Source organism: Lampetra planeri, chromosome 30 (assembly GCF_965212315.1).
Source record: "Lampetra planeri chromosome 30, kcLamPlan1.2.h2, whole genome shotgun sequence".
In the NCBI taxonomy this organism is placed as follows: domain Eukaryota; kingdom Metazoa; phylum Chordata; class Hyperoartia; order Petromyzontiformes; family Petromyzontidae; genus Lampetra; species Lampetra planeri.
In genome coordinates this window covers 8,021,033-8,036,703 of record NC_136136.1, presented here as the reverse complement: position 1 = coordinate 8,036,703, position 15,671 = coordinate 8,021,033, and the positions used below count along the sequence as shown (strand labels likewise).

Sequence of the window (15,671 nt, the reverse complement as noted above, 5' to 3'; positions counted from 1 at the left end):
GTCACACAGTCACTCAGTCACACAGCCACACAGCCTCACAGCCACACAGTTACACAGTCACACAGTCACTCAGTCACTCAGTTACACAGTCACTCAGTCACACAGTCACACAGACACACAGACACACAGTCACTCAGCCACACAGCCACACAGCCACACAACATCTGTTAGGGTGGTCGCCCATCCAAGCACTTTCCAGATCAAACTCATTCCAGGCGATTTGAATTAAGAACATTCGCCCCGCGCCAAACAAGATGTGTGCCCTTACTCGAATCCTCCGACAGCGGCCCCATGACGCAAGCGATGGGAACCATCTCCGTGACGGCCTCGACTTCGTTGGACCTCTCAGCGGGCACGCTCGCGGGCTCCGAAGGCAGCTCGTCATCTGGAATGAGACGCCCCGCACCCCGCGTTAAGCTTTTCAGAGACACATTCTGCGAGCGGCGTGCGTCCGTACGCCAACAATCGCCCCGTTCGCCCGCCCACAAATGGGAAAACACAAAAGAGCACAAGAGATGCGGGGCAGATCGACTCTCAGCTTCTGCATAATGTCCTGCGCATTCGTGACACTACCACCACCACCTCCACCACTACCATCACTACAGTCACCACCACAACTACAGGAACTCCTGCCACCACTGACACTGTTGCCATCACCACCAACACTACCGTCAGCACCCCCGCCACCACCCCCGCCACCACCACCGCCACCGCAGGTGTGACACCGACGCAGCATACCTGGGCACGCGAGGCAGCAGGATCCGTCGAGGCGGACGGGGCGGCTGCAGGAGGGCCGCAGGCAGTCCTCCACGATGCACACGGCCTCGCCGTTGCGGCAGTGGCAGTGCGTGCACTGGTCGGGGCTCCAGCGCTCGCCCTCCCCGTAGATCTGTTCCTCGTAGTAGCAAACCTTGAGCGGCACGATCACCTCTGCAACGGCGAGAAGACACGCGGCCGTCACGCGACGGTGAGCGGTGGGCGCTGGACTTGCGACCTGGAGGTCGGCGGTTCAATTACAACTCCCGGGCGCGGCGGTTCCGAAACAACGGTGCGAGTTTCTTAAATCCGTATTCTTAGGTTTTTTCGGTAAAGTCACGTAGGTAAAACATTAAAATTAATTATTTTACTTTCATTAATTTTAATGTTTTACCTACGTGACTTTACCGAAAAAACCTAAGAATATGAATCCTTGCAGTCACGAAAGCTTCAAATCTAGAATTTTCTTAAATCCTACCCGCCGCTATCCACCCCGGCGGCACGGGCGAGGACGCCGCAGTGAGTCTATCGGGGCAGGTCGCGTTTGTCGGGGTCAAGTGTCGGTAACTCTTCCAAGACATATGTGGAAGGGTAGACCAAAAACTCTCTCTTGGAGGCCCTTCTGCCCGGGGTAGCATGAGAGAGCAAATACAGGGCTGCGCCTTCATTTCCCAATCGTATTGCATTTGAGATGATTGAGGTGGGGGGAGGGAGCAGGTGGGGGGAGGGTGGTGGGTGGAGGGTGGTGGTGGGTGGTGGGTGGTGCGTGGAGGGTGGTGGTGGGTGGAGGGTGGTGGGTGGAGGGTGGTGGTGGGAGGAGGATGTTGCGTGGAGGGTGGTGGTGGGTGGTGCGTGGAGGGTGGAGGGTGGTGATGGGTGGTGGGTGGTGCGTGGAGGGTGGTGGTGGGAGGAGGATGTTGCGTGGAGGGTGGTGGTGGGTGGTGCGTGGAGGGTGGAGGGTGGTGGTGGGTGGTGGGTGGTGCGTGGAGGGTGGTGGTGGGTGGAGGGTGGTGGGTGGAGGGTGGTGGTGGGAGGAGGATGTTGCGTGGAGGGTGGTGGTGGGTGGAGGGTGGAGGGTGGTGATGGGTGGTGGTGGGTGGAGGGAGGGTGGAGGGTGGAGGGTGGTGGGTGGAGGGTGGTGGTGGGAGGAGGATGTTGCGTGGAGGGTGGTGGTGGGTGGTGCGTGGAGGGTGGTGATGGGTGGTGGTGGGTGGAGGGAGGGTGGTGTTGGGTGGAGGGTGGTGGGTGTGTGGAGGGTGGTGACGGGCGCTCACCCAGGCAGTAGGGGCAGCATTGGCCCTTGCGCAGGACGGGCCGGCGGCAGCTGAGGGGCGGGCAGCGCTCGGGGAAGCGCACAATGCGACCCTCGCGGCACACGCGGCTCTCGCACGCGTTCGCCTTCCACACCTCGCCCTCCAGGAAGATGTCTCCGTCCTCCGACACGCAGTACTGCGGCGCGACGCCACCGACGCCGCCGCCGCTACTCCCGTTGCCGTTCGGCGCCTCCGAGGCACCCGCTGGTGTGAAAAACGTAAAAAAAATGTAATTCGAAGAAGAAGAAAAATCACGCATGCGAGTTGGATTCCGCGGGCGGCGTGGGGAAGCGCTGCATCGCAATCGAGCCCGAGTGGCCGCCGCTCGACCCACATGCTCGACGCGCAGCTTCACATGCCCGTAGCGACCCCTGCCGCATCCCCCCCTGCCCATCACCCCCCGCCCCCCCACCCCACACACCCACATACTCAATAAGGCTGTCCCATACGGTACTGCGCAATTGAGCCCAGAGAGCGTGCACCCGACAGCACGCACGCTCTCTCCGCACCTCCCACGTGACCCGTTTACGTGAGCGGCGTGGATATGGGGCGCTCGGTGTGGGCGCGTTGCGAGTGCACGGGCGGCGGACTTCATGGCGGGCCGTGCAGCGAGCGCTGCCTGCAGGTGGAGCGCCAGCTGGCACGCGGCGCGGGGGAGCTCTGCGTGCGCACGCCCATCTGGGCACCACCACCCCCCGCCCTCCCCCCTGCCTCCCCGTTCCACCCCCTTTCCGCGCTCGGCTGGAAGAGTCAACTTCACCGCGAGGGAAATCGCCGTGCCGTTCCCGACGTTACCGGCTGTCGGCGGCGCGCTCGCGATAAACGGTTCGGAATGGGGGGAGAATCGTTTTGCAAAATTCACGCGCTGAAGAAAAACAAAACCGACTGCATAAAATGCACCTGAAATTAAAAACCCATCAAAAATGTGTCCATTATTTTTCTGCCAATTTGCACTAACGATAAATATCCGTGATACACCCGGGGGGGGGGGGGGGGTGGGTTGGGATGGGGGGGCGACCGACCAGGGGAAGCGGGGGAGCGTCCCCTCGAGCGAGCGGGTGTGCGGCCGGGCGAGTGTGCGTGCGTGCGGACCTGGGCAGGAGAGGCAGCAAGATCCCTTGGCGCGCACGGGGTCGTGGCACAGCAGCGGCGGGCACACCTCGGTGTCGCAGAGCACGCGTCCCGCGTGGCACGTGCACTGGGTGCACGAGTCGGCGCTCCAGCTCTGGCCCTCCACGTAGTACTCCCCGCCGAACGCCTGGCAAACGGCGTGCGGCGCCTGCTCGGGCCGGTCGGCCAGCGAGTCGTCTGCGAGGGTCACACAAAGAGCAGCGGCAGCTAAGCGAGGGAGACAACGCTCGTGCCAGGCTAGGTGCGCGTTGAGGCCACGCGCAGAGCGGTGGCGCACGAGTGCAATTGACAACGGCGCGACACGTTCGTCGATAACACTTGAAATGAAATATATACGAACGGTGACGTTTTGGGGTAATGGCCGTTCTTCATGGCACAACAATAAATTTTGTTTTATGAAGGAGGGTCATTGCCTGAAACGTCGCCGACTGTATATTTTTCATTTTAAGGCAGTGTTATTGACGATCGTGTTTGGGTGTTTTTTGGTGACGTGTGGTAAGGCCGGCTTTCTGGCAGGAGAAAGTTACGGGAAAGACGCAAGTGCTTCAGCTTGACCGAGATGACTGGCAAATGCACCCCCTATGCTCCCCACTGTGCAGCAAGGGAAACGTGTGCACACAAAGATCCCCGTATAGCCTGTGACAGACTGTAGGGGCAAGTGCTGTTAGCAAGCACCTATGAAGGCCGGCACAGCACACGAGGGGGGTGGGCAGCCAACACCACGCCCGGCCGCCTTTGTCTCCCTAGCGATGTTTACACACCGCACTAGGCACTCATTTGAGGTTGACTCGACCTAGGGGAGGCCCAGGACCGGTTCAGATAATCGTCACTGGTGTTCGCCGTGAGCGGGAAACGAACCTGGGTCGCCAGGTTCGTAGCACAGCGCACTAACCACCACACTACCGCTCCCCATGCGTGCACACGCACACGCGCACAATCATACGCGTGCGCACACACACACGCGTGCGTGCATGCGTACTGTGACGCACGGAATTCCCTAACGTGCGTGCGTTGGAATAGGAGATCAATATTTGCGCACGCATTCCGTCGGCGATTTTCAAAATAACAAAATATTGGATGCGAAACGCTCCTGTTTGTTTTGTTTTCAAAGCGTTTTTAGAGCCGGGAGTAATGAATACTGCAGCAATAAACACCGCGGGGGTTGGGGGGGGGGTGAGGGAGGGGGGGGGTGACGCGTGTTGGTGCGAGCGTCGCCCGTGGCTCGACCTGCCAGGCCGACGCGGCGGCCCGCGCAAGTTAAAACCAAACACAGGGCCATCGATTCAGGATTTTTTAGATTGTGCTCGTTTCCACAGGGCGCACCAACGCCCGGGACTTGCGTTGCTCCTTCTAGCGGTCGGACACATAAAGGGGGCCTGTGTCCCGCAGCCAAGGAAATGTCAGGGCCTTAGCAAAATGTTTTAAGAGGCGAGCCAGCATGCTGCGCACAAAGCGAGAAAAAAAAAACCCCAGCCCTAATGAATGGCTTCCCCTGTTATCCGCTCAAAGAGACGGCAGAAACGGCGCTGACCACAAAGGGACGGAATTCCCCGTACGATTTGTACTAAATTTAAACACTGTAGAAGTTTGGGAACAGAAAAATTTCAGCACGGCTGACTTTTAACCTCTTTTGTTTACCAGAACATTGCCGTGGAACATTTTGATGGGGTTTTTTTTTTTGCCATCCACGCACAAAATCACAGTCACGGTGCCTTTCTTCTGAATTGTAAACGTGGAGTCACATGAGCCCCGACTAAATTGATATCCGGAGTTTGAGATTTCCTCCATTATATCAGGCATATGCCACGATTTAACGCGAAACAAAGCGGCCATTGTTACCTTCATACAAAATAATTCCCATTCAGCTGCGATGAATATTCAAAGGTTACTTGCCCAGGGTTGAAAAAGAGACACGGGTGTGTGTAGGCTCATGTAACAGGCCCATCCGAATCCATTCAAGTCACTCTGAAATCCACTTTGTGATGACCTCTCACGAGAGGCTTACGTGCGAGAGCTGTCATTGTGTGGTGGAGGCGGGGGGGGGGGTTGCGCAAAGGGGGGACCGGGCTGGGGGGCCTGGGCATGTGACCGACCTTCCCAACGCAGCCGCTATAGCCAGCCACGTTTCAAACTGCGGCCCCCCCCAGAAAATAAACAAGCGCCAGAGGTGTGGACTCGAGTCATGTGACTTGGACTCGAGTCAGACTCGAGTCATGAATTTGATGACTTGCGACTCGACTTGGACTTGCATAACAATGACTTTGTCCCACCTCTGACAAGCGCTCACCTTGCTTCAGGTTCCGAGGGCAGTCCCCGACCTTGACACTGAGAAGACTTTTTAAAACCCACGGTCAGGTTACGTGAACCACTCGGACTGACGCCCCTGTGGTCGTGGCATCGTACGCCTTTTGGCGTCATCTGGTCCAACACCAGTGGAGACTAGGCTCTAAGAAAAGCCATCTCGGGTGTGGACCAATCACTTTCAAGGACAGTGCATATCATCATCAGTTGTCTCTTTTTGTTTGCATTTTGACTGCTTGTGTTGTGGTTATTGCAAAAATGATCCCTTGTATAAAGGTGTCAGTTTTGGTGCCAGATAAAAGGGTAAAAACCTATTACTATTGGTGGCCACTACGCCCCCCTCCTTCTGGAGCTCCCTTCCCAGGCAATGCAATCTACCCCCCTCTCCTGCTTTTCAAGTCTTCCTCTACAATCCCCGTGCCTTCAGACCCCTTCATCGCTTCCGTTATCACCTCTTCTCTCGCTCTGTCCATCCCCCATTCCCCCACCACCCTTCCCTCGTATTTCCGTGCCGAGAGACGTCTGTCACGTCGTCGTTATTGCGACGACGTGACGGACGCCGCCCGCCACGGGGGGCACACGACGAAAGCGAGCGTTGCCGGAATTCGGCGACCGTACCGGCGCACGCTGGGCAGCAGTGTCCTTGGCGCAGCTCCGGCGTGGGGCACCGTGGCACGGGACAGGCGATGAGCGCGCACATCTCGCGCCCGCCCTGGCAGTAGCAGTCGCGGCAGCCGTCGTGCCAGCTCTCCCCGTCGGCGTAGCGCCGCCCGTCCATCGACGTGCACGAGCCGGTGGCGACCGGCGGCGCCGGCGGCCCTGGAGCGACTGGAAAAAAAATAATTCGGAGGTTACCGGGGATCGAGGCCGTAGACTCGCTACATCTTGAGAGACCGGTTTGGTCACGGGCGGCTGCCCCAATTCGAACCCGGCATAGTGCTCTTGCCTTCGCCGACCCGCGCCGACCAGCGTGGCGAGGTACGTTAAAATAACCTCCACAACCCACGTGGCACGGAGGTTCCAGTGGGTCGCTCTGAAGCCAAGCCGCAAGCGACCGCAGACCCCGGGCGTCGACCGATGACGCGTCGCAACCTGGCGCCGCGGCGTCTCGCATCGGAGACGAGAGGGATTTCGTCACGGGCGTCACACGTCACTGCCAAATCCGCGTCGTCCCCTCGTGGTGAAATCCACGTCGTACCTTTGCACCTGCAGAGCAGGCAGCCCTTGCCGTTCTCCGCGTAGCCGTGGAGGCAGAACTTGTCACACACCAAGTCGGGGCACTTGACGCAGCGGCAGCTGTCGCAGCCATGCTTGTTCTTGCTGCGGATCGCAAACGCACCACACATGCACGCCGCGGAGGTCAAGGGGCAGCCGCGTGGCTCGCTGGGCATCGATGCGCAGTCAACAGCCATGCCAGCCCAGGCACCGCCGAGATCCAGGGTTTAAATCCGAGGTTTGGCCGTCCGTGATTAAATCGGGTTTTACGGTCGTGTGGCGAGCTCATTGTCTCAGCCCAGTCATCAACAGATACCAAAGAATCTTTAACCTTGGTCTTCGTCACTTCACTTGGATTTTTCCTGATACGAGAATGCAACGTTCTGCTTCATTCGAACAACGCGCGGCAGGTGCGGCCAGCTGCTTCGTGAAATGAAAGCGTCGCCCGATCGTGAGATGTGGTCTGTCGATCGCGTAACCGACTACACGCTCACACCTCGCATGGGAGCGACGGCCGCTACGCATCGTGCGACTCCCGATGCTGTGGAATTCATTACGCGGTGATAACGTTTAGAAAATATGCCTTTCGAATGCCGTATGAGAGGACTCCTAACAGATAGCACGACTGGAATATAATTTTGGGAGAGGAAAGCGACAATAAAAATACCGGCCATCGCGTGGACCTGCACCAGCAGGCGCCCAGTCACCTCGACAGGCAAGACAGACACGGGCACCCGGCAAACGCGCAACGTTGACCCAACGTTTCCCCGACGTTCCCCGGAGGGACGGCACGCGGCAGTTCGGCGCGCTCACATGTATCCGTAGGGGCAGCGCTTTGCGCAGGCGACGTGGCGACACTTCTTGGGTTGCGGGCGGCACTGGCACACCTCGCAGCCGTGCCGGTCGGTGGCCATGCCGTGGGGGCAGTCGAGTCGGCAGCCCGAGATGACGCTGCGGCAGTGCTCCGCTTCTGTGGGACGGGGGGGCGGGGGACAGGCAGGTGGGGGACATGGGGAGGGGGGTTGGACAGGCGAGGGGGACAGGCGGGAGGGGACAAGCGAGAAGCGAAAGGCAGAGGGGGGGGGGGACAGGCGGGTGTGTGAGTCGCGTCATTGGCACCGTGGACGCGCGGCGGTGTCTGAGCGGCCGTAGCCGGGTGTCGGGCGCGCGTGGCTCACTGGTCTTGCAGCGACAGGTTCGGCACCCGTCCGAGTCGAGCCAGAAGCCGTACGGGCAGCTGTCGTCCGTGAGCGAGCAGCCGAGCAGCGGGGAGCAGAGCGGCGGGCGGATGGTGATGAACGTCGGCTCTGGAAAATGAAATAAAACCCGTCACGAGCGGCAATAACCCTAAAGTCTCGCGTCCGTTCCATTGCACAGAAAATACAAGTGAAGGCGCATACATTTGTGTTGCTAATTACTTATTCCACATGCAAATCGCATCGTGGAATCACATGAATGTTGCCAGCCTAGCAGCACTAAACAGACACGTCATGAAAGTTATATTTACTAAGCGTGGATTTAATATTACTATATTAATATTACTATATTAAATCCACTCACATGGCCTGAAATTACTCTGCCCCAATGAAAAGCAATTTTTTTTTTATGATTTAGGGTTGAGATTCTCTTAAGGAATCAATTACTTTGCTACCTGTGAGGTGGCAATGTAGCACCTCACACGGCTGCAAGGGGTCAGATGAACTAATTAAGTGCGATTTGCACGAAGAAAAAAATAATAAAAATGGAAAATACAATCAACGAGCATTCGAACCGCATCTTGTTGGCGAGTCGACACATCACTGCGACGCCGAGCATGTACGCTCGGTGTGCACGCGAGTAAACCGAAGGAATTGTCCCAGAAGGTCGCCGCGTCATCATCAGGGGCTCTGAGAAGAACGACCCCCGGGCCGGCAGGCATGGACGCGCTGTGCGCAGTCCCCCGCGTGGATGCGCTGTGTGCGCGTGTGTGCGCGTGTGTGTGCGTGTGTGTGTGCGTGTGTGTGCGTGTGTGTGTGGGTGTGCGCGTGTGTGTGTGTGTTTGTGCGTGTGTGCGTGTGCGCGTGTGTGTGTGTGTGCGTGTGTGTGCGTGTGTGTGTGTGTGCGTGTGTGTGCGTGTGCGCGTGTGTGTGTGCGTGTGTGTGTGTGCGCGTGTGTACGCGTGTGTGTGCGTGTGTGTGTGCGTGTGTGTGCGTGTGCGCGTGTGTGTGTGTGTTTGTGCGTGTGTGTGTGTGTGCGTGTGTGTGTGTGTGCGTGTGTGTGCGTGTGTGTGCGTGTGTGTGTGTGTGCGTGTGTGTGCGTGTGCGCGTGTGTGTGTGCGTGTGTGTGTGTGTGCGCGTGTGTACGCGTGTGTGTGCGTGTGTGTGTGCGTGTGTGTGCGTGTGCGCGTGTGTGTGCGTGTTTGTGCGTGTGTGTGTGCAGGCACGCGGCACAGCTTAGCCCTGCTGCTGCTGCGGGGCGGGGCCAAAGCCAAGCACAAGCACACAAACACGCACACACAAGCACACACACACACACGCACACACACACGCACACACACACACGCGAGCTCGCAGAAAACACACCCGCGCTTGTACGCTGATCTCCAAATAAAGCGCGTCCAATTACTCTCTCCCCCCGCCCCCCCAACGCTAACGCTGGTATTTGGGCGCTGGTTGCAAATGCCAAAAAAAGGGGACCTGTTTGTGTTGTGCAGTTGCTGTTGGTTATGAGAATGTGGTTTCGAGACCGAGGCTCGGCCACTTAAAACTTCCTGCGCGGAAATAGGCGGAGGACTGCGGAGCACATTCGTTCTGCTCCCCCCCCACACCGCTGGACGCAAAGGACGGGAACCTTCGAGATCCAGAGCGTCTCGCACTCCGCGGTGAGCGGGCGGAGCCTCCGCCGCGCCCCCCCCTCCCACTGCCCCCACCGCCAACAGGAGGCCAACCCGAGTTCACACCGGAGCGAATTAATAGTGCTAGTGACTGGCCACTTTATGAGTTAAGAGAGCCCCAAGAATGTAATATCGTCCACGGGATTACGTCCTATGATGGGTAGGTTTTCAATAAGCTCTCGAGCCTTTTGGCATTTCATTAAAATCCGCAGTTGAAATTGGCCGAAAGAGTTACACACTTTCAAAAATACCATCATATCCCTTTCAATCAATCCGAGCCCATGGCAGCGCCAAAATTAACAGCACTGAAATAGCGTGCGCACTATTCTATTCGGTAGGGAAACCAAAAGCGCTGCCACCGCAACCACTACCGCCGCTGCGGCCACCGCACATCTCTCAACAAATTCCCCCGAGCGTGGCAACTCGGTACATCTTGTATTCCGGGAGCTGATGCGCGCGGTGCCAGCACAGAACGTCAACAGCGACCTGGCCGCCCCACGGCCCTCCCAGCAATGTCACCGGACAGTATGCATGGACACATTTTTATTCAGTGGCATCACGGAGAGCGACGGAGAGCGAGCACAAGGAGCAAAAGGCCGCTCTCGTGCTGTGGCGTTTACCATCGGAAACTTTGCTGGATCATCGAATAAGAAAAAGGCACAGCGATGGCTAAAAATATTTTGGCAGCGAGGGTACAAGCATCGTCCTGATGTTTCGTGCCTTCTGCTGCGCTTGTTCCTCTCTACTCCGACTCACAAGATACCACCGTACGTGCTCTCCGCCCAGCACTTCCGATGGGCGTGTGAGTGACTGTGTGAGTGAGCGTGTGCGCGAGTGAGCTTGTGTGTGTGTGTGTTTGTGAGTGTGTGTGTGCGCGCGCAATTTTTTTTCTCTCGCAAAAAATGTTTCCACTCGTGCTGCCAATAAAAACCTCCCCAGCTGTGAAATCTGGGTCAGAACTCGGCAAGATCCCGCTGGAAACATTTTCGGACTGACGGGCGGGTGTGGGGGCAGGGACCCGATGGCCTTTTTGAAAAATCCTGCCCCAGCGAGGGACTCTTGAGGGTCAGTGCAACCGGCGACGCGACGAGAGCGGCGACGCGGAGGGAGTCGCGCGTGCGCGCGCGCTCTTTGGAAACTATTGCGAACGCTCCGGTGGATCCCAAGCCAGTGGCTTCATCCAGAATTAGCCGTGCAATGTTTTGTGCCCAAAACAAAAGGGCTAATTTAGCTTCCATCTAATTTGGCCCCAGCCTGGCTATAAACAATGCAATCTATTTTATTCAGGAGCCTATCCAGAAAAAACCTTGATGAACTACGTGCGAGCTCTGCGCTTGAGTTACTCTCATTCACTCATTCATTGATTCGTTCACTTGCTCACTCACCCACTTGCTCATTCTCCCACTCGCTCATCCATTACCTCACTCATGAATCCGATCTATTGCTCATTCATTCACCGATTCACTCACTCATTCTATCACTGTCACTCACCCTATCATCCATTAACTTATCCACTATCACTCATTCAGTCAATATAACTCAATCACTCACATTGTACCACCCAATTACTCACACATCCACCCTAATACTTCCATTTACACTGTCACTCATTCACCCTGTCATTGACTCACTCATTTAATGGCTCACTCAGCTATCAAATCACTCACTCGCGAAATCATGAACTATATCACTCATTTGTACACACACCGCACCACTCGCCATTCACTCTCTGGCGTATTGACCTGTTTACGGTGGTGGTAGCAGTGGCAGTAGCTGTGGGGGTGGCAGTTGTGATAGAGGTAGCCAGTGGCAGCGGTGGTAGTGGTAGCGGTGATGGTAGCGGTGATGGTAGCGGTGGGGGTGGCAGTGGTAGCAGTGATGGTAGTGGAGGTGGCAGTGGTAGCGGTGGTAAAGGGGGTTGCCAAGGTGGTAGCGGTAGCGGAGGTTGGTAGCGGTGGTGGTAGCGGTATGGGTGGCAGTGGTGGAGGTGGTCGTGGTAGCAGTGACGGTAGCGGTGGTGGCAGCGATAATGGTGGTGGTAGCGGCGGCAGCGGTAGCCGCGGCAGCGGTGACGGTGGTGGCGGCGGTGGGGGTGGCGATGGCGGTGCCGTACCCTCGCAGACGGGACAGCACTCCCCCGGCACGCGGATCGGGTTGAGGCAGCTCTGGCCGCACGCTGTCGCGGTGCAGTGGTGCTCGCCGTTCACGCACTGGCAGAACGTGCAGTCGTCCTCGCGCCACCGGTCCCCGTGCGCACGGATCTGCCCCTTGGCAAAGCAGCCCGCGGGGTTGCTCACAGGGAAGACGGGATCTGTGCGGGAGGGCCGAGGTGGAGAGAGGAGCGAGGGGGTGTCAAGAAGGATGATGAAAACGTGGGAGCCACACACGAGCAGACCGACTCTCAAAGCGCACGACGCAGGCTCTGCCAACGGCGTCCCGTCTCCTGAAATTTTAAGCCACAGAAATCGGCCAGACCACGGCGCGTGGAAACCAACGGCTGATCCCGAACGACCGGTGATGCCCTCTCACCGGGGGTTCATTCCCATCCCCCCCCAAAGACACCAGATGAGCGGGGAGGGGGAGGGATGTTAGGGGAAGAATTTTCCGGATCTCGGCCTCACACAGCTCCGGCCGACTGAGATGCGACGAGGAGGCGGTGCCGGCAATCGCCCTCGCACACGGGGCGGCACTCACCCTCGCACACGGGGCAGCACTCGCCCACAGGCACGTAGTAGCGCTGGCACGCGAGCGCGCCGCACTGCGCCGAGAAGCAGAAGGAGACGCCGTTGTGGCAGCGGCAGAAGCGGCACGCGTCCATGCGGTACATCTCCCCGTCCGCGTGCTCCATCCCGTTAAACGTGCACGACGACCTCGTGTCTGCAGGGGGCGGCGGGCGGCGGGGTTGGCGGGTGGGCGGGTGGGTGGGTTGGTGTGTGGGTGAGTTAGTGGTGGGGTTGGTGGGTGGGTGGGTGGGTGAGTCAGCGATGGGGTTTGGTGGGTCGGTTGGCGGATGGAGTTGGTGGGTGCGTAAGTTAGTGGTGGGGTTGATGATGGGTAAGTCAGCGATGGGGTTGGTGGGTGGGGTCGGTAGTGGGTGGGGTTGGCGGGACGGGGGTGGGATGGGGAAACAGGGGAACACGTGCTAAGCAAGAGATGCGGTCGATGCTGGCAGCCCGCCTGGGGTAAATGGGGCGGGGGGGGGGTTAATGGCCGCACTGCAAGGATTTAGCCGGCGCCAGTGTACAGCCAAGTGAACCGTGGGCCGCTCGTGCAGGCGACCGAGTTGTGTTATGAGAGTGAGCCGAGAGCGTAGCCACGGGGTACGAAGCGATCGGCAGGGCCCCATCAAGTCCCAATGGGCAGTCCAGAGTAGAGCCGCGGGGACTCATGGCCGTGCCGCGTAACGGGTCGCGCCCAACCCCCCCCCCACCCCGGAGTCACGGTCACTCACTTCAGAAGCGCGACCCCTAAAGAGCACCGGCCACCCCTCTCTACGAAGACATTATCCACTTCGCACGTGTCACGAGGAGGAGGAGGAGACGCACGGGGAGAGGGGGCGTCGACATCTCTCGGCACGATCGAGGCCCTCGACCCCTCCGCGGGTTCGAGCAGCCGCAGCTCGGCACCGCTCGAAGTTTCCGGCCCGTGAGCCGACACGGAGTGAACACACGTCTGTGGTTTACCACCCTGCTGCCACATTCCTCGGCGCCGCCTATTTCCGAGGCTCGTCTGTGGACGAGGCTTATATTTGGTGTGGCCGATGCATTTTATTCCTCCGCTATATATTTTTGTTTCCCGCGCGTGCGGCTGCCTGCGATGAGAAAGCGCACTCTTGTGCGTTCTCGGCACGCCACCCACTTGCCGTAGCCTTACCAAATCTCGACCGTCACACGCGAGCCCCCCCTCCTCAGGAGGGACGGCCACGAACTGACCCAGTGCTACGAGCACGTATGGGCGCAAAGCCACCAATGTGCGACATATTTTAATGCACGGTACTTTCTTATTGAAAATTCATAACTGGCACTGTACTGCACAGGAGGGGTGGAAATTGTGCATCGTCTATCTGCCACCGCATCTCAAAAGACCAACTGGAAGAGCTGTGCGGTGCAAAATAATTTGATCGAGATTTTATATCAATAAAGAGGCATCATGGGACCTCCTTTGCCAGTACCAAAATATAATAATAGGTGTTTTCCCCTTTTTTCTGGCAACAGGTGTTAACATTTGATTTGAAGCTTCCGTGACTGCAGGAATTACTCTTTGGTTCTTTTGAGCGTCGTACAGCTGTACGCCTTTTGGCGTCCTCTGGTTTGAGACGAGGCTCAAAAGAAAGCTGTCTGGTGTGGACCAATCAGTTTCAAGGACAATGCATATACTATCAGAATATGTTTTTTGTTTGCATTCTGACCGCAGGCATTGTGGTTAATGCAGACATGATTCCTTGTAAAAAGGTATCAGTTTGGTGTTTTAACATCTTGACACCTGTTTTGTTGCCAGAAAAAAGGGGAAAAACCTATCATCAATAAAGAGAAAGTCTGTCACGGACAGAGGAATTGAAAAGTCTTAAGCCTTGGATTAAACAGGAGCAAGGAGTCGATCGCATGGACGACTGGGGGAGGGAGGCGGAGGCTAAAAAGCCACAGAGACGAATGAGCGACCTCCCACCGAGCGAAGGCTGTAGAGCACGATCCCTTCGTAAATACGCCCCAATGGAAGTGTGCAAAAAATCTCTTCATCAATTGAACCATCACTCACATCGAGGCCCTCTACCCAGAGCCAAGCCACCCACGAATTGCAACAAAAATGTCTCTGATGTTCAATTCCTGCCCAAGAGGCATGGGGTGTAAGCATCTCCGATCTACCGGAGCAGATGTGAATGATCGCCGAGATTTACACGAATCCACGAAACAGGGCCCAAAGTGAACGCTTCCCTTGGCAGGGGGCCACCCGCTAACGCTGAGCGGCTGATGACATCATTATTTTTATTGAAACATCTTTCCGCTATTTTTTTTGTTCTGATTTTAAATGTGCCAACAAAACCCTATAAAAAATTTTGCAGGAAGGAAAGTGGATGTGTGCCAATGAACAGAAAAAAAATTGTCCCTGGAGATTTAGGGTCCGTGAACTAAAGATAAATTATTAAATAATTCCTTAAGTAAACCTCCGATGTGTTACACGGCTGAGCTAATAACAGTTGCGTGTGCTTTTTGTTAAATGATTGAAACAAAAGATCTGTGCGGCTCGAAATCACTGCCAATGTCCTGGACGCGCTCGGGGATGAAGCGTTGCATCAGACGCAGAGCAGAGGCTCCGGCGGAGACTGGTGCCACCACCACCACCACCTCCCCAATGCACACCCAGCTTCCACCCCCCCCCACCCCCCCCCCGCGTTGGCGCACGCCGGCGACCCGGCGCCTCGTCGGCGGGGACGGCGGTTCGCTCGACACCCCCTCCACTGGCTCTGCTACGAGGCGATTGGTCGATGGTGGCACCAGCGAGCGTCTCGCTGTCTTGGCTGCGCAGATATACGAGCGCTATCCCCGTCGTGCGGGTGGTGGCTTTTCCCCGGCTTCTCCAGTCTCGCCGCACACAAAGCCAAACGAATCAAACCCACCCCCCCCCCCCCCGACGTAGCGGGACCCTGTCCCCGGAAGGGAACCTCACAACGCCGCCACCATTATTGTTGTTGTTGTTGTTGACGTACGGGGAGGAAACACGTGCGCACGACTGGCAGCTGGACATGGAGCGCTCAAAAAATAAAACAAACACCCCCCAGCAGCTGCAAGTCACAGCTTGGGCCGAGCGTGTGGACGCCGAGCGGAGGGAGAGCGCGCCCCGGGGAGCGGCCCCGGGGCCCCCCCTGCACCCCCACCGGATTTTAGCAGCTTCCTGCGCAAACACGTCCAAGCGGCACGGCGGCCTGCCGGAACCGTGCGGTCTGTTTTTTTTTGGTTGCGCGTTTCTCTTTAAATTTCGCGTTGGGCCTGGGCGCCGTGCCAAGTGGTGATCCCAACACGACTCCGTGCTCGGTCGCTCGCCCTTTACTCCCTGGCCCAGGCCAGTTCATCGCCGGCGGGGACGGC

General features: G+C 57.6%; 1 protein-coding gene across 2 annotated transcripts in view; it reads right to left on the bottom strand.

Annotated features, from left to right (window-relative positions):
* LOC144728915 (cysteine-rich motor neuron 1 protein-like) overlaps nt 1-15,671 on the bottom strand; it is a 43,358-nt gene that overhangs the window by 7,184 nt on the left and 20,503 nt on the right. The window contains exons 5-14 of one of the 2 annotated variants that reach the window (XM_078608659.1): nt 12,283-12,465; nt 11,702-11,899; nt 7,895-8,023; nt 7,530-7,686; nt 6,700-6,821; nt 6,120-6,329; nt 3,162-3,377; nt 2,031-2,273; nt 739-930; nt 269-385 (exon numbers count right to left, since the gene is read on the bottom strand). In XM_078608659.1, coding sequence (XP_078464785.1) covers nt 269-385; nt 739-930; nt 2,031-2,273; nt 3,162-3,377; nt 6,120-6,329; nt 6,700-6,821; nt 7,530-7,686; nt 7,895-8,023; nt 11,702-11,899; nt 12,283-12,465 — 1,767 coding nt within the window. The remainder of the gene's footprint in view (nt 1-268; nt 386-738; nt 931-2,030; nt 2,274-3,161; nt 3,378-6,119; nt 6,330-6,699; nt 6,822-7,529; nt 7,687-7,894; nt 8,024-11,701; nt 11,900-12,282; nt 12,466-15,671) is intronic. The other variant, XM_078608661.1, reaches the window with a different exon arrangement.